The sequence below is a fragment of the Mangifera indica genome, chromosome 10, assembly GCF_011075055.1.
Source record: "Mangifera indica cultivar Alphonso chromosome 10, CATAS_Mindica_2.1, whole genome shotgun sequence".
Lineage (NCBI taxonomy): Eukaryota > Viridiplantae > Streptophyta > Magnoliopsida > Sapindales > Anacardiaceae > Mangifera > Mangifera indica.
In genome coordinates this window covers 72,293-98,671 of record NC_058146.1, presented here as the reverse complement: position 1 = coordinate 98,671, position 26,379 = coordinate 72,293, and the positions used below count along the sequence as shown (strand labels likewise).

Here is a 26,379-nt window from a genome sequence, read left to right as displayed (position 1 = left end):
ATGTCGCTGAATGGCAAGCATGATAATGGATTGAGCAACAAATCCAGAATGATGAATATTCCCAGACTCACACTCAACAATGGTGTGTCCATGCCCATTCTGGGGCTTGGTGTCTGGCGTATCGATAAATCACACATTAAACACCTCATTCTCAATGCCATCAACATTGGCTATCGCCATTTGATTGTGCTGGTATATATGATCCATTTCATCTCTCTCACTACTTGCTTTCTTTCTATACTTCTTTCTCCGATGTCATTTCTTCTCGGAATCAGAATTTGGAATTGATTTGATGCTTAAGATAGATGATAATTAATGAATATGTTTTGATGGCAGCTGACTATAAGAATGAAAGAGAAGCCGGGGAGGCACTGGCTGAGGCATTCAGGGCAGGATTTGTGAAGAGGGAGGAACTTTTCATTACCACCAAGGCTAGTTTATCTTTAATCCCCCACAAAACTTGAAACCACATGCTAATTTTTCGATATAAAGACAACTGTTTTCCTCCATTTCAGCTTTGGAATTCGGACCATGGACATGTTATAGAGGCCTGTAAAGATAGCTTGAAGAAGCTCCAGCTCGACTACTTGGACCTCTACCTTGTTCACTTTCCTATGGCCTCCAAGCACCTTGGTCATCATTCCACTTAATATTTTTTTTATTTCTTTAAATCCAGAAATCAATCAAAGCCAATACTGACCCATCATGGGTAAATAATTGGTTAAGACACAAAATTTCAAGTATGAAATCAGAGGATCTATACTTGAGTGCACGTGCTAGCACATTCTCATCTGCCTTAATTGAAATGAAAGACCCTAACCAAAGGTTGCTTGGCTAGCCTCTATTGGGTCGGAATCCACCAAGAGGGTTTTTTTCGTCGAGAAAAAAAAAAAAGTTACCGAAACTCTGTAATGTGTATATGCAGGAGTTGGTACTACTGGAAGTGTTTTGGGTGAGGATGGAGTGCTTGAAATGGACACCAGTATATCCTTAGAAAGCACCTGGCATGACATGGAAAACCTGGTTTCAATGGGCTTAGTTAGGAGCATTGGCATCAGGTTTTTTCATTATTGAAATATAGTTTTCCAGTAGAGTTCTCAATTTCCAGGACAATTTGACCCATTTAGTAATAAACTGCAGCAACTATGATGTGTTTCTCACAAGAGATTGCTTGGCTTACTCCAAAGTGAAGCCTGCAGTGAATCAAATTGAAACACATCCTTATTTTCAGCGTGATTCTCTTGTCAACTTCTGTCAAAAGCATGGGATCTGTGTCACCGCTCACACTCCTCTCGGAGGAGCTTTGGCCAATACCAAGCGCTTTGGTTCAGTCTCTTGCCTCGATGATCCTCTTCTCAAAGTAATTTTCTCTCTTTGTTAGGAATTTTTTCAGTAACAGCAGTGTTTTACAACCCCAATCCAACGAGTCAGTTGAACCGGATTGTCCAGGACCTAGTGGTCAGTCCAATCCAGGTCGACATTTAAAGTTTAAATAGTGACTGGACTGGATAATCAGTTTAAAAACATTGAGAAGCATAATCAATTTTTTGTGTGTCAGGATTTGGGTGAGAAGTACAACAAGAGCGTGGCTCAGATAGTGCTGAGGTGGGGGATTCAGAGGAACACAATTGTCATACCATAAACCTCATCAGTTGAGAGGTTGAAGGAGAATTTCAATGTTTTCGACTTTGAGCTAAGCAAGGAAGACATGGAGGTGATTAGAAATGTGGACAGAAAACATCGCACCAACCATCCTACCAAAGCTTGGGGCCTGGATCCTTATGCGTAAACAAGCAAGTATAAAATGATTTGTGCTCATGAAGTTCATGGCTTCTGGGAATTGAGAATAAAAGAGACTCACATTTGACATTCTCATCAGAAATAAATGTGCTGGACTGGACTTATTTGTGCCATGTTTGGTTCTTGCTTTTATATGGGATCAATTTCAGTACTTGAAATTGATTAGCCTTTCTTTAGATATTGGCTGGCTGTATGCAAGCAAATTAGGAAAATGAATAAAAATGCAAGGTCTGAATTCCACGTACTTTTTTCATAGAAACAATTAGTGATAAGCAAAACATTTCTAGCCAAAAGAACAATGAGCCAATGTATTCAGACTCAGCAGGCATTCACCTGGACAAACACCAATCTGAGTCTTGACCGGTCTAATAGGTCTAATGGACCACTTTCATCATCAACATTATTAAAATTTTACATGTATATTATGATAAAGTAATTCAATAGAAAACGAATTTGGCCTGATGGTCGATCTGCCGCAATACATAATAAGTTTGAGTTTTACCACCAATATTTTTCTTTTAATATCTAATTAAGTTAAAATACTATTAAAAGAAGATACTACTAAGAACCAGAATACAAAATTATGAGAAATAGAACTCGCAAGTAACAATTAACAAGTCAAGAGACTTGGCAGTGAAAACAATGGAAGGACACTTACAATGGATTAAGAGTATGGACAGGAAATATCTCACCAAGCAAGCAATAGTGAATTTAAATCAGTGGCAAGTTTAGGATGTAAACATTTAACAAGAGAATAGATAAACCAGGAATCTGAGGTGTAATTGTTCAACAAACTGATGTTGATCATAACTTATGGTGTAGAAAGTCAAAGATGCAACAAGTACTAGTAAACAAAAGGAATAATAGCATATCGGTTACTTGGATAATTGTCAAATTTACGCCAATACCACCTGTGTGTCTCTGCTGCTGTAAATACAAGATTTGCCACCTGCCCACCACCCAATTCATGAACTTAGTTCTTCTGAGAATACTAGAAGTTACAAAGCATAACATAATAGCATAACGCAAAACACTTTCATGTTCTAAAGGATGAAACAGTACCACAAATCCAAAAAGCAACCATATGGTGAGATCTTCTCCTCCACTAGCCACCAACAGACCAGCATATATAACCTTCATCATTTGCAGAAAACACATTACAACACAAAAATGCCAGACTTTAGCATAATTATATAGATTTGTTTCTCCATGTGTGTGTGAGAAAGAGAGAGAGATGAGAGAGATTACAATCTCAGCCAGATAGTGTGGAGATGAAACAATTTCAAACCAATCTCCATGAGGAACAACATAATCATCAACCCGTTCTGCATGTTCCCGCAGTGAGCCCTGATAAAGAGAGAATATGTCAACCGATGACATAACAGAATAAGTGCTAAATTTTCAAATAGGCCTCATCACATTTATGAAAAATTGTAGATACAGAGACACACATGGAAATTATATCATTCTAATCTGTTACGATGCTCTACTTCTTATCCTCTGTAGTTTAATTCTCTGCAAGTTGATTAAAACTGACAGCAGTCATAAGCATAGTTCTACATCACTAACATTTTTGTTGAGTTTAATAAAATATAATCAGAAGCATTTGGGATCAAAGTGATTAGGAAGAATTAAACAGGATTTGCAAACTAAGAAACTGATAGTTGGTAAGGAATTCAATAAAAACAGTGACACCTACAAGAATTGCATGACAACGGCGTTGATGTGTCCAACCCTGTAGAAATATAGCAGCACCAATCCATTGAAGGCATCTAAGCTTCAGAAGATTATCCACAGATCCCAGCAAATCAGATTCAAATGCTGGCATATGACTCTTTCCTTTAATGGTAAACTCAGCCAAGAGATCTGCTACAAATCTAAACAATTCTGGTGTCAAATTGCAGCAGAGCGACAATGGAGCTGCTGTGTAGAAACTAACCTCAGAAAAAGAAACAAAACAACACGTTAAAAACCAGGCATTTTCTGTACTTTCAAGCAACATTAGAGTTCACAAAACAATTTTGCAAAATAATAGCATTGCAAGAACATCTTGGTAAGAAAAATACTCACAACATGCCAGTTAGATAGCCAAAAATGTGCATCCGAGCTGAAGGACTATACTTAAACACATACACTGTTTCTACAAGCCGTCTCAAGACTTGAGTTTCCATCAACAACAGAAGGAAGACTGAACGCCAAACTGCATACCTATGCTTTATTGGAGTTAAAAGAGACTTGTGAAATGAAAAGATATTTGAACCTCCAGTGAAGTGGCTCACAAAAGTAGAATAAAGAGATGGCTCAGAAGTCAATGGTGCCATTTTAGATGCGTATAACCATGTTGTAGAAAGCAAGAATGTTGTCCAAACCACAGCCACCACATAGAAATGACAGAAGAATCTCTGAGGAACTGTGAATTTCTAAAGCCCAACAATGAGTAAATTTGTGAAATCTAATGGTATCAGGTGGAAACTATACTGAAAAAATGTGGTCATGACACTGGAATTTAACAAAAAAGAAAAATTCCATTAAATCAAATAATGTACTCCAACATCTACCCGCACACGTTAACCAGTCAATCACTCCATGGCAACTCCAAACAAGTAATGTTGCATTACAGATGCCACAGAGAATCAAACAAACCTTGAAACACTTAGCTTTAACATAACTATATCAATGAGTAATACTATGTACACATATAATGAATGAGTACTAATAATGATGTGCTACCATGCGATTGAATGATTTTAAATTAAGGTTAAAGTCATATCCAACCATATGGTAACACATCATCATTGGAATGACATCCGAATTGGTACTCATTATAAGTGCACATAACATTATTTAAACTCAAAATTGTTGTTGAATTCCTCCTCTGTTTGCAAAGTTTTGTCCTTTTGCAAACTAACTAACAAGAATTAGTTTAATTCTAGATGTATTTAACTTCTTGCTACTTGATTGCCATTTAAAACTTTTAATTCCATTAATCTACATAAATAAACTAAGTTAATAGAATCCAATAAAGCTATGTCCTTTGCTTTATTTTCTTACCAAGCAAATTAAAAGATGCTCACCAAGACAAAAGGAAAATACAAACTTTAGAATAAGAGAAAAATGATCACTCACATATGATGATGAATGCATTATCTTCCCTCTCTTAGCAAACCCCATCAAAGCTTCATGAAATAGATGGAGGCGGGAACTTGGTAAAGAAGCAATGATGATAGGCAATGTCCCAGCTACCCATGCCACTCTCAATAACCCAACAAGCCAAAACTTCATTTTGACACAAACCCAGATAAAAAACTAAGGTTAAGAAGTTGTAAGAGTCCAGAACTAAATTTGTCTCTGCACAAAGAACAAATACATGAAAATGAGAAAAGATAGCCCATAAATAAAACTGCGAAAGCTGTTAAATGTTTAGAAGTGAATTTATAAGAGGGGCCGTGATGAAAAGACGTGACTTTAAAAGTGATACCAAGTACTGTGGAGCTTGTTGTTTGCCTTCAATTCGAATCTCAGGCACATTTGCTTTCTTTGGAGACTGACTTTTCAGAAATCCTGAGGGAGACTTATGTAATTTTCCATGGCCTGAGGGGTGTATTGAATTGCTTTCACGTTTGGCAGGCGATTCTCTTTTCAGTGAGAAAATAACATGTGCACAAAAATATACTGACCTTATAATTCTGATCTCTGATATGTGAAGAATATAAGGAGCTTGAGTTATAAAGTGAAATAAACAAATAATAAAAACAGAAAAAAGCAGAGACGATTTATTTTTGGTGAGGTTTGTGTTGTGTGATGGTGAGGAGAAGTTGTGTGGAATTGATGCTGGGAACTAAAACGGGACATGAACACAGCCAATTAGAGTGAGGTGATAAGCACATGCGAGTACGAGGTTGCATTTGTGCCAGCTGACTTCCTTCTTTCTAGAACTACAGCTACTTATTATATTCACTTCTAAGGCTGTGTACAGTCAGGTTTAGGAAAAAATTTAAATAAAACCAAGAAAAACGGTTTCACAATATCTCAGACCAAACCATTTTTTGCTTCAAACCAAACTAGAAAATTTTGGATAAATCTAGTCTAGTTTACGGTTTGGGCCTATAAATTTTTTTATTCTCATTATCTATCCTTTCTAATTAATATTTACTGTTGTTGACCAAATCTAAAATATTAAGATGATGAATAACTGATTAGTTATTATAAGTAGCAAGAATCACAACAACTTTTGATGTTAATAGACACGAAGGCTACACGTTTCATAAACAGAATGATGAAATTGGTTGGTAGTATGATCTGCTGGACATGTTGTGATTTTTGTGCTACAGTGATGCTTGTATTTAAAACCAGTCTACCTGGCACTTTAATTACAATGAAACAGCATCCAACCTTTGTATAAATCTTGGACAATTTTCGCATCACACCTCAGAACAAACAAAATCTTCCAAAAGAACTTCTTCATCAATGCAATTAGACTGTTAAAGATTGGAGTGAATGGAAATCAGACTTCACAATCTTTATGGAAGCATTCTATACATAACGTGAGCAAGAAATTGAATCCTCCCTGTTAGGTAAATGCATCTGTTTCCACAGGAGGGCAAAAAAGAAGGGGAGGACCACATAAGGGAGAAGGCTACATGACTGGTAAAAGAGAAAAAAAAAGCAAAAAGGGATAAAAAGAGGAGGCAAGAGAGGGGAATGCAGAGAAGATTATTGTTTTTGGGTTTACCAGGTAGCTTTGGCTGATTTGGGAGGTCTCCAGCTCCTCAAATTGCTGCACACCAGTTTGGGTTTTCTATTTGTTTTATTGTTTGCTACCTACTGCAAGAAACCAACCTTGTAAATGTGTTGTAGTTCTTCTTGCTCATATATATAACAACAGTGTAGGTTTTACGGTTAATTTCTGGTGTGTTACTTTGCTAGAGTGTTGTGATTCAGGTGTTGAAGGTCCCAGGTTCCTATCACTCTCATAAATAATTCAATTTGCATTTTTCATTGGTTGGAGAGAAGGTACTAAATGTTTTGTTGGTGGTCCACGTCATATCAGACTAAATCCAGAAGGTTGTCAAAAAGGATTATTGTAAGTCACATTTATAAGCAGTAAGATCTCTGTCAGCCCATTTCAAAAATGGAAAAGGCCTTTGAAACACAGAATATAACTAGAAATAGAACTCTAACATAGTTGCCGATAAGAGGAAAACTAAAGACCCGTAAGAAAACACATAGTGAGATGTACATAATGTTATGAAGATATGACATATTGGATTGCTTTTGCAGCCTTGAAGTTTAAAATAGCAAAACAAACACATTTCTTCTTCCTCCGATGTAACTCTATAGTAAAAAAGCATACCAATATGAAACCTAGTGAAACAGGTAAATTCAGGATCCTTACATCCACTGCTCAACAAGATAGTATTTGTTCCTCAAATATCTACATTATCACTTCTCCCTCCCTCTTACCAATTTGCCTAAATATATCTGTAAACTACGCTTAACATTATTTCATTCTCCAAACACAAATGCACATTCTTGTTACGATGAGCAATAAACGTGATTACAGACACAGAAGGATTTATGAGTAGAAAATTTTCGACTTCAAGCAAAAACAAGGAACACTAACATTGCAAATGAAAGCCAGGGGCCATTTCAAGCCAAAAGTCAATCTTCTCTGCTGGAATCATAAGCCACAAGTCCACAACTCATAAACCAAGCAACCAAACGTATTAAAAAATACAAACCTTTCAGTGATTTATCGGCATCCCACTTTACAGTGAAACTCTGTCATCTGTGCCAAGCGAGACTTGACCTCATATTTAACTGAGAAAATAACAGATTGTCACAACAACAGTAAAACAACGAGAACAGCAAAGTGAAAAATGAGTAATTTTTTTGGACAATTAGGGCAGAAAGAAGGAAGGAGTCGACGGCTTTGTTTTGTTTTTTAAAGAAAAAAAAAAAAAACACTTTTCAGTTTTCAGGATAAAGGTATATGATTTGGTATCTGTGTTATTTTATTTTTAATTTAAAATCAGCAGTAACGTTACTGTCATTTACCACAGTCGAAAAAAACAAACGCCACGTGCTTGATCTCAGAAAACGGTGCGTTTAGGTGGGAGAATAATTTCAGTCCCACTCCACTTTTACCGGTCAATCTCCTCACTCACCTCGGTCTGACATTTCTCGTCCCTCATTTCAATTTCTAGCTTCAGTTTGTTTGTCTTCGAAATAAATAAAAAAATAAAAAAGAAATCAGACAAGCATCTTCGAGTCTTAAATAGATCCACCAGTAAGTTTCCTTCTTTCTTCGATCTCAAGCTCGTGGCTACAAAACCCTAACACCACTCAAATTTGAACTTGTATTGCAATTTCTAGATTTATTTTTTTGTTGGTCAGTGTAATAAGTTTGCTAATTTACTAGATTTTCTCACTTGGGTTGGCTTCAAAATCCATTTTTATGTGTTCTTTTAGTGTTGCATCGAGTGTTAATCTGAGATTGCATTTGGTAATGTAAGTAGTGATCTAGAAATTTTGTTTTTCTCTGAGAAAAATAGGAAAATTATAGACTTCCTTTTTGTTGGAGAGTGTGATAAGTTCGATAATTACTAGATTTTCTCAATTGGTTTTTTTTTTTTTGGTAAGTGGTTTTCTTAATTGGGTTGCCTTCAATATCTAGTTTTTATGTGCTCGTTTAATGTTTTAAGAGTGTATTGAGTGTAAATCTGAGATTGCATATGGTAATGTAAGTAGTGATCTAGAAAGCTTGGTTATTTTCTGAGAAAAATAGCAAATTTTTGGGACTTCCTTTTTGTTGGTCAGTGTAATAAGTTTGCTAATTTACTGGATTTTCTCACTTGAGTTTGTCTTCAAAATCTAGCTTTTATGTGTTCATTTAGTGTTTGAGCGTGCATTAATTGTTAATCTGAGATTGTATGTTATGGAAAGTTCGGTTTTTTTCTTTTTCATCTGAGAAAAATAGGAAATTTTATGGACCTCCTTTTTGCTATTAACTTGATTAACTTTAAACATATGATCAAGAAAATCTTGATCTAAGGTGTTTCAGACGTTGGAGGCATTTTTTTGTGCATATATTAAATTGCTTTGTCAAGAAAAGTTAAAATGGTTGGAGTTTTCAACCCTCTTCTGTTTTTTTGAAAGCCTGGAACTTTTGTGATTATCTAATAATTTTAATAACACTTGTTTTCCCTTCCAGTTATGTTTGGGTAACCAGTAAGGCCAAGTTCAGAACTGGGTTTATGGAAATAAAGAAGGTATGGAAGTTCTTTTGACATAATGCATGATCTGTTTGGTGTTTTTCTGAACTTTTATGGTGCAATTATAACTTGCAGAAGTTTTTTATGCAAATAAAGTGTATAGTTAGGATTTGTTCAATGTGTATAAGCTAGCTTTAACCAGGTATTGTAGAACTGTGGTGCATTGTTGCAAATATTTCAGAATTGTCGCTTTCCTGTTGTCAATGTGAACTGTTTTTGGTGTGTGTTGATTAAATGCTGTGTCTTTTTTAGTTTTGGACCTTATTGCGTTTTGGCATTTGGTAAGATTTTCTGTTAAATGTTGGATCATTTTGAGCTCACTGCTCTTGTAATTTTCTTGTGGGATACCTGGCAATGTCATATAGACCTGCTCATAAGGACCCCTTTGCATTTTGTCAATCATGTAGTAAAAAACAGGCTAGTGAGCATGATATACCTAAGTCTGCTTATTTGTCATAGATATATATAAGTCATTTCCATCTTAATTTGATATCCCTCTTCTTGTTGATGAAGATGAATTGGAAGAAATGAAAATTTGTTTTATTTTTGGTTAGTTTAGTAATTCTTCTCTTCACAGTAACCTGCATGTTTATTTCGTGATACAATTACATTGAATCATGGTGTTATTTTATGGCTAGAAATCTGTTTTTCTTCTCTATATATGGTATTTTTTGTTGGCTCTCTTAATGAGGTTGTTTTTAGATCTTTCTTTGGGACCTTGACTTCTTGCTAAGGCCATGTTGTTACAGTTCTTTTGTCACATATTTTTACTTTTACAATGTTTATAAAGTCCCAGTCCCTCCCCTAATAGCTTGCTTCTTTTATTGAAATTCAGCTTTTGGTTTTTTTTCTGAAACATATGTTTTCTTTTCTGCAAAACAGGTGAATTTACAATATTCTGAACTTTTAATTAGCGTGTAGATCTAAGATGGATGACGGCAGGCAACATGAAAGTGGGAGATATAAGCCAGATTATTACAAAGGGGCACATACACAGGCAGTAAGAACAATTTGTTATTGTTTCTTGTTAATTCATCTTTGATTATCTGCTGCTCAATGATCCAAATGAGTAATATTTAAATGACATGTGCAGTGGAATGTGACGCCCCGTCATCAATTGAAGGAACCACCAAGTAATGCCTTGATCATGAATAAGAAGATCATGGCCATTCTGGCAGAGAGGGATGCTGCTATACAGGAGCGGAATTTAGCACTATCAGAAAAGAGGGAAGCCTTAGTTGCTCAAGATCAGGCACTTAAGGAGCGAGACAAAGCCCTTGCTGAGCGTGATGATGCCCTGATAGCCCGTGACAATGCCTTAGCCACATTACAATACTGGGAAACATCTGTTAACTATCCAGTGGGTGGTGGGGTTCAACGTGGAGGAAAGCGTATGCACCACCCGACATACCATCCAAGTGATGTAACAGAATCCCTTAATTCAGGGGATGTGCACATAACTGACGCCTTCCCCCTATCAGTCATTTCTTCTGAAACAGCCAAGCCACATCAAACAAAATGGATGAAAGAGAACAAATCAGTTATGTCAAAGGCATCTGCTTCACCAAGAAAGGTGAAGAAGGTGGGTGAGGATTTGAATAAGAAAGCTGCTCCTGAAGGGAAGAAGGTAAAGTCTAACTGGGAAAATCAAGATACAGGGTTGAAACTGATCAACTTTGATGAATCAATAATGCCTGTGCCAGTTTGCTCATGTACCGGCAGTCCCCATCAATGTTACAAATGGGGAAACGGTGGCTGGCAGTCATCTTGTTGCACAACCACCTTGTCATCATATCCACTGCCACAGATGCCAAACAAGCGGCATGCCCGTGTGGGAGGCCGAAAGATGAGTGGTAGCGTCTTTATGAAATTACTAAGCCGACTGGCAGCTGAAGGTCATGATCCGTCAGTACCACTCGATCTCAAGAACTATTGGGCCAAACATGGGACCAATCGATACATTACCATCAAGTAATGTGCAAATGATCCATTTAACAGAGTATGTTTCCTTTGCTGTATGCTTGAAATTTTTAACTGGTATTTTAATTGGCAAATGTGCTGTATAGCTTTAAAGCAATTGGTAGCTTATTGATCAAAAGCTGTTTACCTTTGCTTCTCTTTTAGGCCATTGTAGTCTTTCTCCAGACCTTCATCCTAATGGAAGGGAATTTTTGTAAACTACTGTTGTTCTTTAATAGATTATGTGGCCTAGGTTGTAATTGCCATGCCATGTGCCGATGTCTTCCAACTCTTACGGCTGGCTGTTTTCCTTCCAAGATGAGAGTGAAACAAAGGAAATAATCGATTATATATTGATGATTAGTTGACACACCTTTAGGGACCAGAGATGTGGCAAATTTCAAGCCAGGTATAACTCCATCTATGATATGAATTTGATCGAGAACTTATCTAATAGTCTCTTTCTTCGGTTTCAAACCTGCATACCTCCAAGATTTATTTTCTATTTGCCTCTTACACTCATCTCCTACACATTCAAATTGCATAACAAACTTTGCATCGACACCAACATGAACATAGAAACTGCACCTCAAATCAAGCCACCAAGAGCTGTTCTTTCTTCCACCTACCCAACCCAAGAATCTTTTTACTCTTCGTGTTCAAATTAAAGGACTGTGCTTATTTTCATAAAATATATTGAGTTTAAATTTATTAAAATATTCAAATTTGAGTTGATTTGCATCGAATTTGAAATTAAAATATTTTTAAACTAATCTCAAATTCCAATTTGTTGATCCTACACTTACTCTTAGATTTTAACTAATAGCATGTTCCATCAACTGTTGGAGCTCCCATAATATATTGGGAATATTCTGAGTCTCATGTAATCTCATTCATCTTTAGGGTTTGCTATTAATGGTTGATGGTTGAGTGTTGAATTTATATTGTGTAATGCAGCATATCATATCGTTAACTATCATGTACATGGTAGACAATTTCAATTTAGCTACACCAACTTTTATGCCTCAAATTGCTCCATTTCTTCCCACAGTGGGGCTTCTTTGCCAAGAGTCTTGACTTCATGGGTACACAAGACAAGTATAATTAAGTATGAATTCTTGATACAAGTTGCTCAAACTCGAATTCAAGTTTGGATCGAAAGAGTATGGGTTCAAGTGAATTTTAATTTGGGAGGTTATATGACATCTTGGAGAAGGCTGTATCAAACACTGTTAGATGGAACATGGGTCCTTGGGGAACATTTGTAACATTGCCCAATAGGCTCGCTGAGCTTGCCGAGCTTCTTCGACCACTGAATTTCTGGAGTAGATCAATATTCGTCTTGCCCTTTCAAGTTTACATTTCTCTTCAACTCTTTTACATGGATGGGTGGTTGTTTTGTCGTTGGTAAAAGTAAGTTTTATTGACCTTAGTTATAAGGATAGGAAAAATGTTTTGGGGCAGCACAACTTCAAGTTTAGAACATTTTATTCACAGGGAAAATTATGTTGATAGGTGAAGCCATAAATACAAGATATTTGAAGATAGAAATTAATATTAATGAAGGACAAGAAGATATTATAAGGTCCCATTAATTGATTCCATGATTCGATTAGTGATGCTACATCCCACCTACAACAAATCAATAATCCTATTGAGTAGTGAGGTGAGACCCCAAAAATGGCGTTTGGGACTGAGGAATTTTTTAGTTTTTTGTTAAAAACTGGATTTGATTAATTCAATTGGGAACCATGAGTCCGTCCGTCCGTCCTATTTGAAAAAGCATAAAAATAATAATTTATTTATTTATTTATTAAGCCAAATGAATAATAGTAATTAGTTAATTAATGTATTCCTTGGTAGACGTGCATGGATTAATTAAATAAATTTGATTCTTCTTTCTCCCAGGTAATTCTCAATTATATTTAAACACATTTTCTTGTTACGTCAACTTGTCAATTGATTGAGACCCACGTAGCCCCTTTGCAATTATTGGTGACAACAAAAACAATCCAAAGGTTTTACCACACCTAATTACTTACGTATGGGCTGTGATATTATGCTTAATTGTTATTAATTTAAAATTTCATTTATTTAATTCTGTCTGCATACACTTAATTAGCATCTAAACATGAAATTAATCAATAATTAAATTAATGAAAAAGTGGCAATTAATTGCAACATAATCTGCGGAAAGTCAAATTCAGTCGGAATGAAATCCAAATTCACTCTAAATTCAAATTCAACTCTTGTCTCTGCCACATGCCACTTTACTCAAACTCAAATGAAATGAGTGTGAAATTTCTTTTTATTTTTTAAACTTTCTGTTTTACGCGTCCCTCTCTCTCGTCACGAAATCCTTGTGTCGTAGTCTTCAATCTTCATTGTCACAGACACTTTTTAGAAAGTGAAAGAGGAAGAAGAAATTAATTAACTGATTGATTGAAAAATCCAAATTTAACTTTAAAGTATTTCAAGCGCCTGCTGTTTCTGATTCCGATTCAGTTTCTTTGCCATTTCCATCGCAACAGGTGTGTTATTAGTCGAAATGGCCGACTGGTTTACGAGATAATTTATATATATATATATATATTACTTTTTTAGCAATTTTTTTTTCTCTTTATTCTATAGTGTATGATTAAGTTTGTGCTTACTCATATGCAGATTTAAGTGTTTTAATTTGTGGTTTCGACTTGGTTTTGCTTGAATTGAACTGGGTTAGTCTTGAATTTGAGCTTTATAGGCTTGTCAAGTGGTAAATTTTGTTGTGTGCTATAGTCTAAACCAGCGATTTTGACTGGAATTATTGAAAAAAAATGGGTGATTGTGAAGAAGGTAATGGTGGTAACACTGATATGATGCAAAGAATTCAATCTTCTTTTGGTACTTCATCTTCTTCAATTCCTAAACATCAAACTTTGTTGTCGAAGAATCAGCTTGATATAGCTCAATTGAACCCGAATCAAATGCGTGCTCGTCACTTTTCTCATTTTGCTGCTAATATTAGTGGTGATAATAGCAAAAGGGTTGGTATACCACCTTCTCATCCAAACCAAATCCCACCACTTTCACCATATTCTTCGATCCCGGTGTCTAGGCCTTTGAATCAGCAAATGGGTGTACAGAATTTTAGCCCGGGACCTGCTCATTCCCGATCTTTATCCCAACCATCATCCTTCTTTTCACTTGATTCTCTGCCCCCATTGAGCCCATCTCCTTTTAGAGACTCACCATCAACGTCAATTTCAGACCAAGTGTCCACTGATGTGTCAATGGAAGATAGGGATGCCAGTTCACATATGATATTGCCACCTTCCCCTTTTACCCGTGGCAATGCTTCAAGGGTTGGTGAAAGTTTGCCTCCACGCAATAAGCATAGAAGATCTAATAGTGATATACCATTCGGGTTTTCGTCAGCGATGCAATCTTCACCAATGCTAATTTCACCCAGGGTTGCTGGTGGTCTTGAGAAGGCGATGTCTGGTAGAGAGAATGTGGTGGTAACTAAGCCAGCACCCGTGGTTAAGAGGGAATCAAGCTTAGGGAGAGGTGGAGATAGCAATGCTGAAGGAATGGGTGAGAGAAAATCTGAAGGGGAAGTTGTGGATGATTTGTTTTCTGCATATATGAATTTGGACAACATCGATGCATTTAATTCTTCAGAGACAGATGACAAGAATGGTAATGAAAATCGTGAGGATTTGGACAGTAGAGCAAGTGGGACAAAGACGAATGGGGGCGATAGTAGTGACAATGAAGCAGAAAGCAGTGTTAATGAAAGTGGGAACAGCTTGCAAAGAGGAGGAATGAATTTTGATAAGAGGGAAGGGATTAAAAGGAGTGCAGGGGGAGACATTGCTCCTACAACTAGACATTATAGAAGTGTTTCCATGGATAGCTTCATGGGGAAGTTGAACTTTGGTGATGAGTCACCTAAACTGCCACCTTCACCAGGAACTCGGCCAGGACATGTGTCACCCAGCAATTCAATTGATGCCAATTCACCTGCCTTTAGCTTGGAGTTTGGGAATGGCGAGTTTAGTGGGCCAGAACTGAAGAAGATTATGGCTAATGAAAAACTTGCTGAGATTGCATTAACAGATCCAAAGCGAGCAAAAAGGTAATTAATCTTTGTTTTCTACTGTTTTACCAGAGTCGTTAAAATCATGATACTGCTTTGCATATATCTGTCATTTACTTTGAGTAACTGGTCCATTTTAGGATTTTGGCAAATCGCCAATCAGCTGCTCGTTCCAAAGAGCGGAAGATGCGTTATATTTCTGAATTGGAACACAAGGTTCAGACTTTGCAGACAGAAGCTACTACATTATCTGCTCAGTTGACACTTTTACAGGTAAGTACTTCTGGTGGTGATTTTTTTTTTTGGTTCTTTTTCGTCTCTTATAATTCCTCCATTTTTGTCTTCCTTTGCTTTCTACTAGAGAGATTCTGTTGGGCTCACAAATCAGAATAACGAATTGAAGTTTCGTCTTCAAGCAATGGAGCAACAAGCACAACTTAGAGATGGTATTTTTCAAATCTTTTGTATGATATCCTTAGGTAAATCTCACATTGACAAAACATGGGAGAGATACTGGGTCTGTTTGTATTCTATCTATGTATTTCACATCGGTTAGGGGTGGAAGAATTTGACTGGTTAAATAGTTTGTGAGCTCCTTAAATTGTTAAGACACGTTTTGGGTTGCAAAACTCAGAAATAAAACCATGATGGACTGAGTGTCTAGAAGAGACAATATCCTGATAATGGGTCGGGTTATTAAAACAGAGATGTCATAAATGGCATTAGAACGGTTTTGCGTGTCTTCTTAAACGATGGTGGAGCAACCCTTAGTGAGGACATTGAGCCCCATAAGGGGGTGTATGTGATACTCTTAGACAAATCTCACGTTGGCAAAGTATGAGAGAGATGTTGAGTCTCTTTGTACTCTGTCTATGTATCCCACATCGGTTAGGGGTGAGAGAATTTGACTGGTTAAATAGTTTGTGAGCTGTTTAAACTGCTAAGATGCGTTTTAGGTTGGAAAACTCAGAAACAAAACTATAATAGACTGTGTGTCCAGAGTGGACAATATATTGACAGTAGGCTGGGTTATTGGAGTAGAGATGTTACATTTTATTAAGTTTCTCTGTTGCATTGAGACACTCCATCACTTTGACTATTGTCTTGGAGTAGTATGGCGTGCTTGTGTGTGTTTGGTAGTTTGGCTGTTGCATGACCATGCTTTTTTTTAGTATTCTTTTTTCTAACATCTTTTGTACTACATTTGCATTTGAAATTCGTGGTAGCAAAACCAGTAAACGACTGTTATATGCCACCATAAATGCATTGGTGTTTCTGGTGCACATTCTAGTGCATGTCTTAGGATAAAATTTGGGAATATTTTTCCCAAAATGCAAGTCACTCTTTCTTCCCTCTATGCTGTGATTAGAACTCTAGCAGTTGTTATATCTGTTTCAAATTAGCTAGTTTATTTTTCATGGAATTCCTATTGTCAATCATGTGAAGTATGCCACAGATTGCTCAAATGATTAACACGGAAAGTTCTACCTCCAAGTTGCTTTTAGCCCTAGGTTATTTTTCTTGATTAATGTTAACTCACTCATTATCTTTTTTTTTTTTCAAATTTTTTTATAGTTGTGAATGTTGAAGTTTCGGTCTTTTTATCTGTCATCTGTTTGGGTGATTCCTGGTAGTAGAGAAAAGATTAAAAGATGGAAAAATAATTGTTGAAGTTAACTTTGTGAGCAAATTTGGCAGGTATAGTTAGTTGCTGGCATTATGTACTTTCTTTAACTATGTTTGTGTAGTAAATAGGAGAATTTGACTATGAGAAGTGGAAAAAATTATGCAAGTGAATTATGCAAGTGAATTCATGAGAAGCTAAAATTCATCTCAGTTGGAGCAAGGCAAGAAAATCATTGGGTATTACTTAGTGATGAGAATTGTTTATGTAACCTGTATTGAGACTGACTGGCTACTCCAAATAAGAATTACTGATTTGCCTTTTGAAAATATTTTTTTTCTCTCTTCACCTTCTTATTAGCTAGCTAATGGAACTAATTCATTTCTTGTTGAACAAGGTTTCATCTGCTCATTTTTCTTTAGTGATCCTAGGGTACTAGAATTTGTTTAACATCGTATTGATGTTTACATGGAAGTTGATACTCATGTGGGCATAGTGATAATAGATCTGCTTTCTCTGCATAACTTTTTGATGCATTTGTCAAACCCAAATATAATTTCAGGCTTCCCCATAAAACTTAAAAATGTACTTAAAAGCATCTGATTATGACAGCTCTGAATGAAGCCTTAACTGCGGAGGTTCGACGGCTGAAACTTGCTACTCAAGATCTTCCTGGGGATTCTAATCCTTCCAAGGGCATGGTCTCACAGCAGCTTCCCATGAACTCCCAGATGTTCCAGCTACACCCGCAGCAGTCTTCTCAACCCAACATTCCTCAGTTGCAACAACAGCATCAGCTACCTCATTCCCAAGGCAACTATCATCAGTTGCAATCACAGCAGCCGCAAGCACAACAGCAGAATGGGAGCACAGCCGCAAAACCTGAAACAAATCAGTAGGTTGCGTGAAGCTTGGGAAGGGCACCAATCCCTTAGGAGTCTTTTGGCACATGAATATTTAATTGTAGTTTCTGCAGTGCATCCTATCATTAGTTTTGTCATCTCTACACCAAAAGTCTGTGTGTGTGGTGATTACAAGTTCAACCTCTGGATCTCATATCCATCTTAGATTGTGGTATGAAGTCATATACAAGCAATATTATTTATATTATTCATATTTATAGTGTTTATTTATTTATGTTAGGTACGTAAACATTATTTTGAGCATGGTTTGTTCTGTCATGACATTAGAAGAGTTGAACTTCACTCTTCTGTCTTTGTATTGTCAAGTAAAGAATGGTAATTTTCTTGAATTGTATGCAGTTTGATTTTATTTTTTAATCTTTCTGGCTGGTTTACTTTGGATAAAATTCGGTTTCTGTTCTTTCCAATAGTAACAATGTACATATTCAAAACTATTCACCAAATGCCAGGTGTTTCAGATCAAACATACTATCTGATTGATGCTTGTCTATGAAAATTCAAGTTATGGTGGCCCATGAATATGTTTGATTGTGGAATTTATGGTTGTTGAGTTTGAGACCATGTATTATGACTTACTGATTTTTTCCATAGGCATTCAATTAGGAGTAATCCAGCAAAGTCTTGCACCGGCCATTTGATCATCGCCCAGGTAATTCGGGTGATGGTTTAGATCATCTGCTAGCATATCTCTTGCCCCTTGAAAAGTGTATTCCCCCTAAACAAAACAACATGGGCTTGAGAGATCATTAGTAGGTGTTGATGTGAGCCCAGCTTGCTTGGGCTCGACTCCATGTTTGGTTTACCTTTTCGGTGTTATTATTTATCTTGTTCATGTTATTACTTACTAGCTCAAGGTGGGCGATTTGAATTCAAAGCAGGTCAGCCTTTTTTATTTGTTTAACTTGGATCCATCTTTAATCATAGGCTTGTATAACTACGAACAATTTTTTTTTTTTTTATTTCATCTAACAAATTCTCTGTTTTGAACAATTTTTCATTCTTTTCAATGACTTTACGAGTCTCAGCCGCAAAGTTGCTCTCTCTGTGGGCTCTTTAGATCCCCCTGTAAGGATAATAAAAACTTTGAACATTGAATTAAATATTATTTTGCCGATCATCGGTAGCAGGTCAGGATGGCCGAGTAGTCTAAGGCGCTAGACCCAAGTTCTGGCCGAGTCTCCTCTGTAAACCCTCGTTCCTCTCAGCGTTTGACTTCCACTCTCACACCTATCAGAGTTTTATTCTCCATGGCCGAGTTGGCAACCGAACTCGGTGGGTCCCCGGCGGAGGCACCTGCGCCACAACCGAACTCAACCGGAGCTGCTGAACCACATAATTTAACGCCAGAGCAACTCGTGGTCAAAGCCATTGCTCCGATTAAAAAACAGTTCCTCCGTTCTCCACCGATCCGAACCATTCAAGGCGATGCCGTTTCACCGGTAAATGACAAAAAGAAGCTCTCTCAGTCTTCCAAAACTGTTACTAAGGAAAAGAACTTAAAGGCAACTATGCCATCTCAACATATTCTTGAAAAAATCGAAAACGTGAGGCTACAACTGATGATGTACTTACAGAAAGTGATAGAATCTTTAAAGTACACCCTTGTGAAAAGAAGCTTATTGATTTTAGAGGAAAGCTTTATCTTGCAGCTCTGACCACTGTCGGGAATCTTCCTTATCGGAGGATTTGCAAAGTACTGGGAGCAGATATAACCTGTGGCAAAATGGCAATGTGTACAAATCTTTTGCAGGTGTGTGTACTACTTTTTCTAATAAAATTGCTTAATATATGAGTTATCTTTGCAGCTGATTGAATCCTTTCTGTACACTTGATGATTGTATAAAGTTGCTTAAAATAAATGATGTCACTTAAACAATGAATTCAGTTATTACTTGCACATGATTTATGTTCTCCAGATCATTCATATAATCACACAAGTTTTCTTTCAGGTTCTAAGAACTCTTTGTTCAATGACTTTCATCCCTTAATATGAACTATGAAGCTACCCTGAAAAAAAAAAACTCTGCTGCTGTTTCATCAGCTGGCAGTGAAATAAAATTTGATGCATGTTTAAAATGATTACAGATCAGAATCTAATTTTTCTGTGTGTATGTCGTGTCATGTGTGCAATTTGTTTATCCACAATATGTTATTTCATCAGCGACATATATTGTCGATGGAACTCACGTGATATGATTTTTTTTTTCCTTTAAATCGTTATTTGTTCTTTTCTTTTTCCTTTCGAATGAGGTTTGTTTGTTTTGTAGTTGTGTTCTTTCCTATTAGTTTGATCCCGGTATTCTTTGTTTCATATATGAATTTTCATCTGATATCATTTTGCTGTATTTTTGTTTGGGATAGGGTTAAGCTTCAGAATGGGCTCTCCTGAGACGACATTCATCAGAGGATTTGTTTGGCTTAGAGATATGTGGGGCATACCCTTATACTGTGGCACATACTGCTGAACTTATCGATCAAGAATGTATGCTGGACTTTATTGATATCAATATGGGATGCCCAATTGATATTGTTGTTGACAAAGGTGCTGGGTCAGCTCTAAGCTTCTGGCACTGTGGACAAACCTATAACTGTTAAGGTGCTTGGTGAAATTTTGTACTTATTCATTGCAAATAAAGTTGTGTTCATAACTTGAATGCCTAGAGTAAATCAACAAGAAATCTTTTATACTTGCTTCTTTTGCGGTTTTGAATTATGACACGGACATGTGGTCTAGGAACATCCTGTTCTCAGCTTGTTCAAGACAGATGATGTTGTATTCTTGTGTTTCACTAGGTGTGGACAGGTTACTTTGAAGGGAAAAACCGTGTTGATTCCTTAATTGCTGATATTGCCAATTGGGGAGCCAGTGCAGTAACTGTACATGGTCGATCATGTCAGCAGCACTATAGCAAGCTTGCTGATTGGGACTAGATATATCAGTGTGCTAGGAAGGCGCCTAATGATCTGCAAGTTCTTGGAAATGGTGACATTTTCTCATATTTAGATTGGAACAGCGCAAAGATGACTGCCCTGAGCTCACTTCATGCATGATTGCACGAGGAGCCCTACTTAAGGTATACTTGAGTTTCGTTTGATCTTTGGCATTTTGAACATAATAAAAATATTTTGCATTATCTGAGTGATGAAATCACACACTTGTTTTGTTGAAGTCATGGTTCTATAGTCTGTGGATGATATCTCTTGTGATTTGCAGCCTTGGATATTTACTGAAATAAAGGAACAGAGGCACTGGTTCATCCATTCCTCGGAACAGTTAAATATCTTGAAGGATTATGTACGTTTTGGCCTTGAACATTGGGGATCTGACAAGAAAGGTATATAGTACTTTGATTCAGTAAACTCATGGAAACATCAAAATGCAGTCTGGGTGTGGTAACTAGTTGTATTTTTTCTGTTTTCATCCTTGGATTTTGAATAAAAATAGTCTTATAATACCGCCCACCAATTATCAACAATTGTTTAAAGGAATTTTGAATCTCAATCTTTTATGTATCTATGAATACACTAAAGTTTCTTGCTTTTTACAAATTGTTAGGAACCTGGCAAGATGGCAGGTTTCCCTTTCAAATTTTTGGATCCAATCCTATGAACTCTTCTCACAGCAGATCACCTGTTCTGTTTTATCTAACAGCGGACTCCAATATTCTCATCCAACAAGCAACACCAGCATTTATCACTCAACCAAACTAAGCAAATAATGCTAACTAATGCAAGAAGAAATAAGGAAACTGCGGCTCATTTCATTAATCCAAGACAGCAATAACATGTTTCACTTCCAGTGTTCATAATTCTCCAAATCAAGGGAAAACAAGCAAAAATAACAATAACAATAATAATAACTATACTAGTACTGGAATTCGAGAGCCAGTCCTCTCCCTGTCTACTTAGCCAACAATTAACAAATTTTCCAGAATAAAAATCCCCTTTTCTCCTTCTTTTCCTGCCATATAAAGGATGTGCAGTCCCTAACAGAATCCTCTCCTCTGCTTCCTCACGTGCTGCCATCTGTACCAACTGGATGGACAAGATCATTTTGTTCCAGTGCAACTTCCTTGATTCCCAGATTGCCCTCCTCATCACTGCTCTCTGAATCTTCAGCTGAGAGCTTCTCTGGATCACCTTCTCTTTTCTCCACAGGACCATCTCCCACTTCCTTCTTTTTGGGCCTACGAAAATATACCTTTGTGATCAGGCCTCTATCACAAATTCTTTTTAATTTCTATAATTGAAGTTTCAGATCAAGTTCAAAAAGTTCCTCTCAAGGGGTTGTTAGTCATATTCATGTGGCTTGGAACTTCTGGAAACTTTGGATTCTCATTCTGAAGTGTTTTCGCATCTTGGTTGTCCAGAAGTGTTATCAGTGCCATTATTAATGTTATTACACTACTTAATTGCTACTTCTGAAAAGTTTTCATGAAGACCTAAATCTCTGCGTTTCTGTGCAGGAGTGGAGACTACTAGGCATTTCTTGTTGGAATGGCTTAGCTATACATGTAGATATATACCTGTTGGCCTTTTAGATGTCATTCCACAATGGTTGAACTGGCGTCCACCCTCCTACTTTGGTCGTGATGACCTTGAGACACTAATGTCATCAGATTCTGCAGCTGACCAGGTAATGCCATTGCCTTAAAGTATAACTAATCTACACCAATATTTGGTGCTTGGTATGTGCTTAATTTTCAGTATCTATTTTTTTGGCAGATTCTTAGTATCTGAGATGTTGCTGGGTAAGGTTCCTGATGGCTTTACATTTGCACCGAAGCACAAATCTAATGCATATGACCGAGCAGAAAATGGCCGAGTTTTTCTGCTGTTGAGCAAAATTTTACGGGTGAACTTGACAATGGTTTCAGCCATTCTTAACTTTTTGGTTGATTCATTAATCTGAAAAGGAAGCAGGGCATTCTGAACTTTCATAATTTATTATAAATGTACAATATGTTTAATTGAGAAACTTTTTAGTTGGCTGGAATTATCCTTTTAATAGTACATTTATGTAGTATCAACAATTATAAATATTTACAAATTGAATTTTTTGAATTAAAGATAAAATAATATTTTTATTTTGTATTCATTGTTGGTAAATATAGTATTACTTAATTCCATCTTCGGATGATCAAGACTTTGGCATTTACAAGAATTTCATCAAGGCATTGCACTTGTTATACCCCCTTATATCATGCAATTCTAAGTATTTATAAATGTTTTTAGACGTGTATCAGGTTTTGAACTAACCAAAAAGGATCAGGGTCAGGTCTGATTGGTTGAACAGATTAGTAATACTAAATGACATGATTAAAATTTTAACACAAGTTCTAATAATGCCGGTTAAACGATTTACTTGATTCTATCTTAGATCAATCCAATTTGACATGAGCTGGGATTCAATTTTTCACTAATTCTCAAATGAAGACAGTTGAACCAACCACTCTAGATTAAAATCACGGGCATTTATTCATTCATTTACATAAATTTTCAACAATCAAGTAGATTTAAAGAACTTCCGGGCACTATAGGTTTGCAAAGTTAAGAAAAAATATACATTAAGTTGATATTTATTGATCTATTCGAGGGAAAGATAAACTCCGCATTTAATCATCAGATAAACTTTTCTAGCAATAATTGAACGAGCCAACAAAACCGCTAAAAGGTTTAGAATTTGGAACTCAATTCATACAAAAAAGATGATAACAATAATAATAATACTGTATTCGGATGATTTTAAGATATGTCGTGAACTTCAATCACACACCAGATACCGCTAATCTTCTTGCGTTAAACCCAAAACCAAAAGGCCTCAATGCTGTATATTGGACGAATTATGAAAAGCAATGAACTCATCATCACCCTGGCTGTCTTTCATATTTTGAGGTCCTTGCACCCAACCACGATCAATGGATTCAATGCTTCCATTTAATCCATCATCCATAAAATCACCAACCCTTTTGACTTTGACCTCTGTTGGCTTAACTGGGTAGTTCCCAGAGAAGCAAGCATAACAAAAATTTGAAGAATCTTTTGCCAACATCTTCTTCAAGCTCTCAAATGACAGAAAAGCCAGGGAATCACATCCTATGAAGTTCCTAATCTCTTCAACACTCATCCTATTGGAAATCAACTCCTCTGAACTTGGTGTGTCCACTCCATAGTAACATGATGCAATGATTGGTGGGCAGGCAATTCGCATATGAACCTCCTTAGCACCGGCCTCCTTGAGCAACCTAACAATTTTAGATGAAGTAGTTCCTCTGACAATTGAGTCATCCACAACCACAACTCTCTTCCCCTTCAATACCGCTTGGACAGGTGAGAGCTTAAGCTTGACACCAAAGTCCCTGATCTTCTGTGAAGGTTCAATAAAAGTCCTGCCCACATAATGTGACCTTATCAACCCTTGTTGAAATGGCACCCCAGCTTTTGCTGCATATCCAAGTGCAGCTACCAACCCAGAATCTGGGACGGCAATCACAACATCGCAATCAACAGGAGCCTCAGAAGCAAGTATTTCTCCAAAAGCATGCCGAGACTTGTAGACAGACCTCCCAAAAACAACTGAATTAGGCAGTGCGAAATAAATATGCTCAAAGATGCATTGTTTTGGTCCAGGGCTAGGCATCAAACAAAGTGACTGTACCCCATCTTTATCCACTACCAAAACTTCACCAGGATAAACGTCTCTCTCATATGCAGCGTCAATTAAGTCCAGTGCACAAGTCTCTGATGCAAAAACCACTGCTCCATTACTCCTCCTACCCATCACCAATGGTCTAAACCCGTACGGGTCACGAACCGCCACAAGCTTATCCTCAGTCACAAACACCATAGAATAAGCACCCTCAAGCTTTTCACAGGCATCAAGAATCCTCAAAATGAAAGGTCCTGCTTTCGATATCGCAATTAAATGAAGAACAACCTCAGTATCAGAACCAGTATTAAAAATTGAACCATTATCTTCAAGCATAGCTCTTAAAGTTTTGTAATTGACTAAATTTCCATTATGTGCTACCCCAACAGACCCAAACTTATACCCAGCAACAAAAGGTTGCACGTTTTTTAGCATAGAGCTACCGGCAGTTGAATATCTAACATGACCAATAGCCATATCACCAGGTAATTGATCAAGTTTAGACTCATTAAACACCTCCGAGACTAAACCAACACCAGTAATGGTTTGAAGAACCTTATCATTCGCAGCAACAATACCTGCACCTTCTTGTCCACGATGTTGCAGCGCGTGTAACGCTAAATAGCACAAACGAGAGGCTTCAGGGTGACCATAGATGCCCACAACACCGCATTCTTCACGGGCCTTATCGTCATAACCATCATCAAAGCTAACAAAACAGTCATCTCGTTGACTTTCTTCACTGGCAAAAAACCCGGATATGGGGTTTTTGGAGAAAACAGCAAAATCAGTTTTGTGGGGTGGTCGTTTGAGAGAGAAGAAAAGAGAGCGTTTTTGAAGGGTTTTGGACAAGAGAGAAAGAGGGGAATTCTGGGGTTGTTTGGGGTTAGAAGAGAGAGATGAGGAGAGGTTGCGGATGGCTGTAGCGGCGCCGGTGGTGGCGGCGGAGCCGGTAGCAGCCATGACACAGAAGAGTAATATTGGAGGAAGACCAAAAAAAAGAAAAAGGTGGGAACAAACGATAGGGGAGTAGAGTATGAGTAGTTCTAGGTTTTAAGAATTGTAAGGGGAATCCGAGTTGAGTTAGGATTCTCTATTCTGTTACCTTTTTTGGTCACTTTCCTTTCTCAATCCTCTTATAAATAAATAATATATAAATGTATGTTAGACGCTTAAGCTTCACTCGGTTGATTTTGAATAAAACCTAATTTAAGATTAAATTAAATTAAAAAATCTGCTTGAAACTGATGAATTGATTTAGGTCAAATTTAAATGTATTGTTGATTTAAATTTTGTTCATTTTATGAAATCAAATTTGATTTAAACTTAATTCACTCAATTTAAATTTAATTAACTCAAATAGAATATATGATTCTTTTGTTTGAACAAACAAGTGTTGGATTGCAGGCGTTAGGGTATAATGGTCAGAATGCATGCATGCATCTGGTAATGGTGCATTGTACGTTACTACTTAATTAAAATTTAAGCCACTGCCATATTTGGTTTCTCCGAAATTGGACATAAATCAATATACTTTGGAAAGAAATTTTAAGATTTTGGTAATGACATTGCCGTCAATATTGTTTATATTTTGACCAAGACTTTTCCACTTGATTCGAGGGACTTTTGTTGACACTTCTCTCTCATTATGGATTTGAAAATTTGATAGGAGGTTTAAAAGGCCAAATGACTATTTCCCAATCAAGGTATGCTATTTTTTTAAGTTTTTTCTTGTTAATTTTAAAAATCTTATTTACCTATCTATAAATTATTAAAATTAATGGTTTAAAAAATAAAATTATCATTTTATCTATAATATTATAAATGGGGCCAAAGGACTATTTCTCATCCAAGGTATATTGTTTTTTCAAGATTTCTCTTGTTAACTTTGAAAATCCTATTTACCTACATGTGGATGGTTAAAATTAATAGTTTCAAAAGTAAAATTGTCATTTTATTTGTATTATTAAAAATAAACTTAAATTTGATTTAATTTTCTCCCATAAACCCTAAAAACTAATAATTTCTCCAAACTCAAGTTTTAAAAAATATCATTTTGCCCTCCTAGG

At 36.6% G+C, this 26,379-nt stretch overlaps 5 protein-coding genes and 1 pseudogene across 12 annotated transcripts; 4 read left to right on the top strand and 2 right to left on the bottom strand.

Annotated features, from left to right (window-relative positions):
• Window positions 1–1,642, top strand: LOC123227721 (NADP-dependent D-sorbitol-6-phosphate dehydrogenase-like). The gene is made up of 6 exons (XM_044652839.1): window positions 1–192; window positions 306–431; window positions 516–633; window positions 926–1,058; window positions 1,141–1,360; window positions 1,559–1,642. The coding sequence occupies exons 1-6, from the start codon at window positions 1–3 to the stop codon at window positions 1,640–1,642; spliced, it is 873 nt and encodes a 290-aa protein (XP_044508774.1).
• Window positions 1,643–2,536: 894 nt separating this feature from the next.
• LOC123228039 (polyprenol reductase 2-like) lies at window positions 2,537–7,774 on the bottom strand. Of its 5 annotated transcripts, none has more exons than XM_044653231.1 (8): window positions 7,542–7,774; window positions 5,279–5,493; window positions 4,927–5,148; window positions 3,871–4,220; window positions 3,500–3,734; window positions 3,049–3,147; window positions 2,863–2,934; window positions 2,537–2,749 (listed from the first exon to the last, which is right to left on the bottom strand). In XM_044653231.1, the coding sequence occupies exons 3-8, from the start codon at window positions 5,080–5,082 to the stop codon at window positions 2,645–2,647; spliced, it is 1,017 nt and encodes a 338-aa protein (XP_044509166.1). In that variant the 5' UTR covers window positions 5,083–5,148; window positions 5,279–5,493; window positions 7,542–7,774; the 3' UTR covers window positions 2,537–2,644. The 5 variants fall into 5 exon arrangements, with proteins under 5 accessions (XP_044509166.1, XP_044509167.1, XP_044509168.1 ...); XM_044653232.1 differs by having other exon boundaries at window positions 5,279–5,435; XM_044653233.1 differs by lacking the exon at window positions 5,279–5,493.
• Window positions 7,775–7,937: 163 nt separating this feature from the next.
• Window positions 7,938–11,304, top strand: LOC123228451 (protein BASIC PENTACYSTEINE4-like). 2 transcript variants are annotated; one of them, XM_044653893.1, is made up of 4 exons: window positions 7,938–8,089; window positions 9,014–9,071; window positions 9,989–10,074; window positions 10,168–11,304. In XM_044653893.1, the coding sequence occupies exons 3-4, from the start codon at window positions 10,003–10,005 to the stop codon at window positions 11,047–11,049; spliced, it is 954 nt and encodes a 317-aa protein (XP_044509828.1). In that variant the 5' UTR covers window positions 7,938–8,089; window positions 9,014–9,071; window positions 9,989–10,002; the 3' UTR covers window positions 11,050–11,304. The 2 variants fall into 2 exon arrangements, with proteins under 2 accessions (XP_044509828.1, XP_044509827.1); XM_044653892.1 differs by having other exon boundaries at window positions 9,957–10,074.
• A 2,042-nt stretch (window positions 11,305–13,346) lies between these two features.
• Window positions 13,347–18,018, top strand: LOC123227467 (bZIP transcription factor 29-like). 3 transcript variants are annotated; one of them, XM_044652273.1, is made up of 5 exons: window positions 13,347–13,564; window positions 13,698–15,153; window positions 15,255–15,387; window positions 15,476–15,593; window positions 17,351–18,018. In XM_044652273.1, the coding sequence occupies exons 2-5, from the start codon at window positions 13,850–13,852 to the stop codon at window positions 17,635–17,637; spliced, it is 1,842 nt and encodes a 613-aa protein (XP_044508208.1). In that variant the 5' UTR covers window positions 13,347–13,564; window positions 13,698–13,849; the 3' UTR covers window positions 17,638–18,018. The 3 variants fall into 3 exon arrangements, with proteins under 3 accessions (XP_044508208.1, XP_044508207.1, XP_044508209.1); XM_044652272.1 differs by having other exon boundaries at window positions 13,347–15,153; XM_044652274.1 differs by having other exon boundaries at window positions 13,349–15,153; window positions 15,476–15,560.
• Window positions 18,019–18,908: 890 nt separating this feature from the next.
• On the top strand, window positions 18,909–22,790 carry LOC123227720 (annotated as a pseudogene).
• A 434-nt stretch (window positions 22,791–23,224) lies between these two features.
• Window positions 23,225–25,423, bottom strand: LOC123226900 (amidophosphoribosyltransferase 1, chloroplastic-like). Its single transcript, XM_044651463.1, has one exon. The coding sequence runs from the start codon at window positions 25,271–25,273 to the stop codon at window positions 23,483–23,485; it is 1,791 nt and encodes a 596-aa protein (XP_044507398.1). The 5' UTR covers window positions 25,274–25,423; the 3' UTR covers window positions 23,225–23,482.
• Window positions 25,424–26,379: the final 956 nt, after the last annotated feature.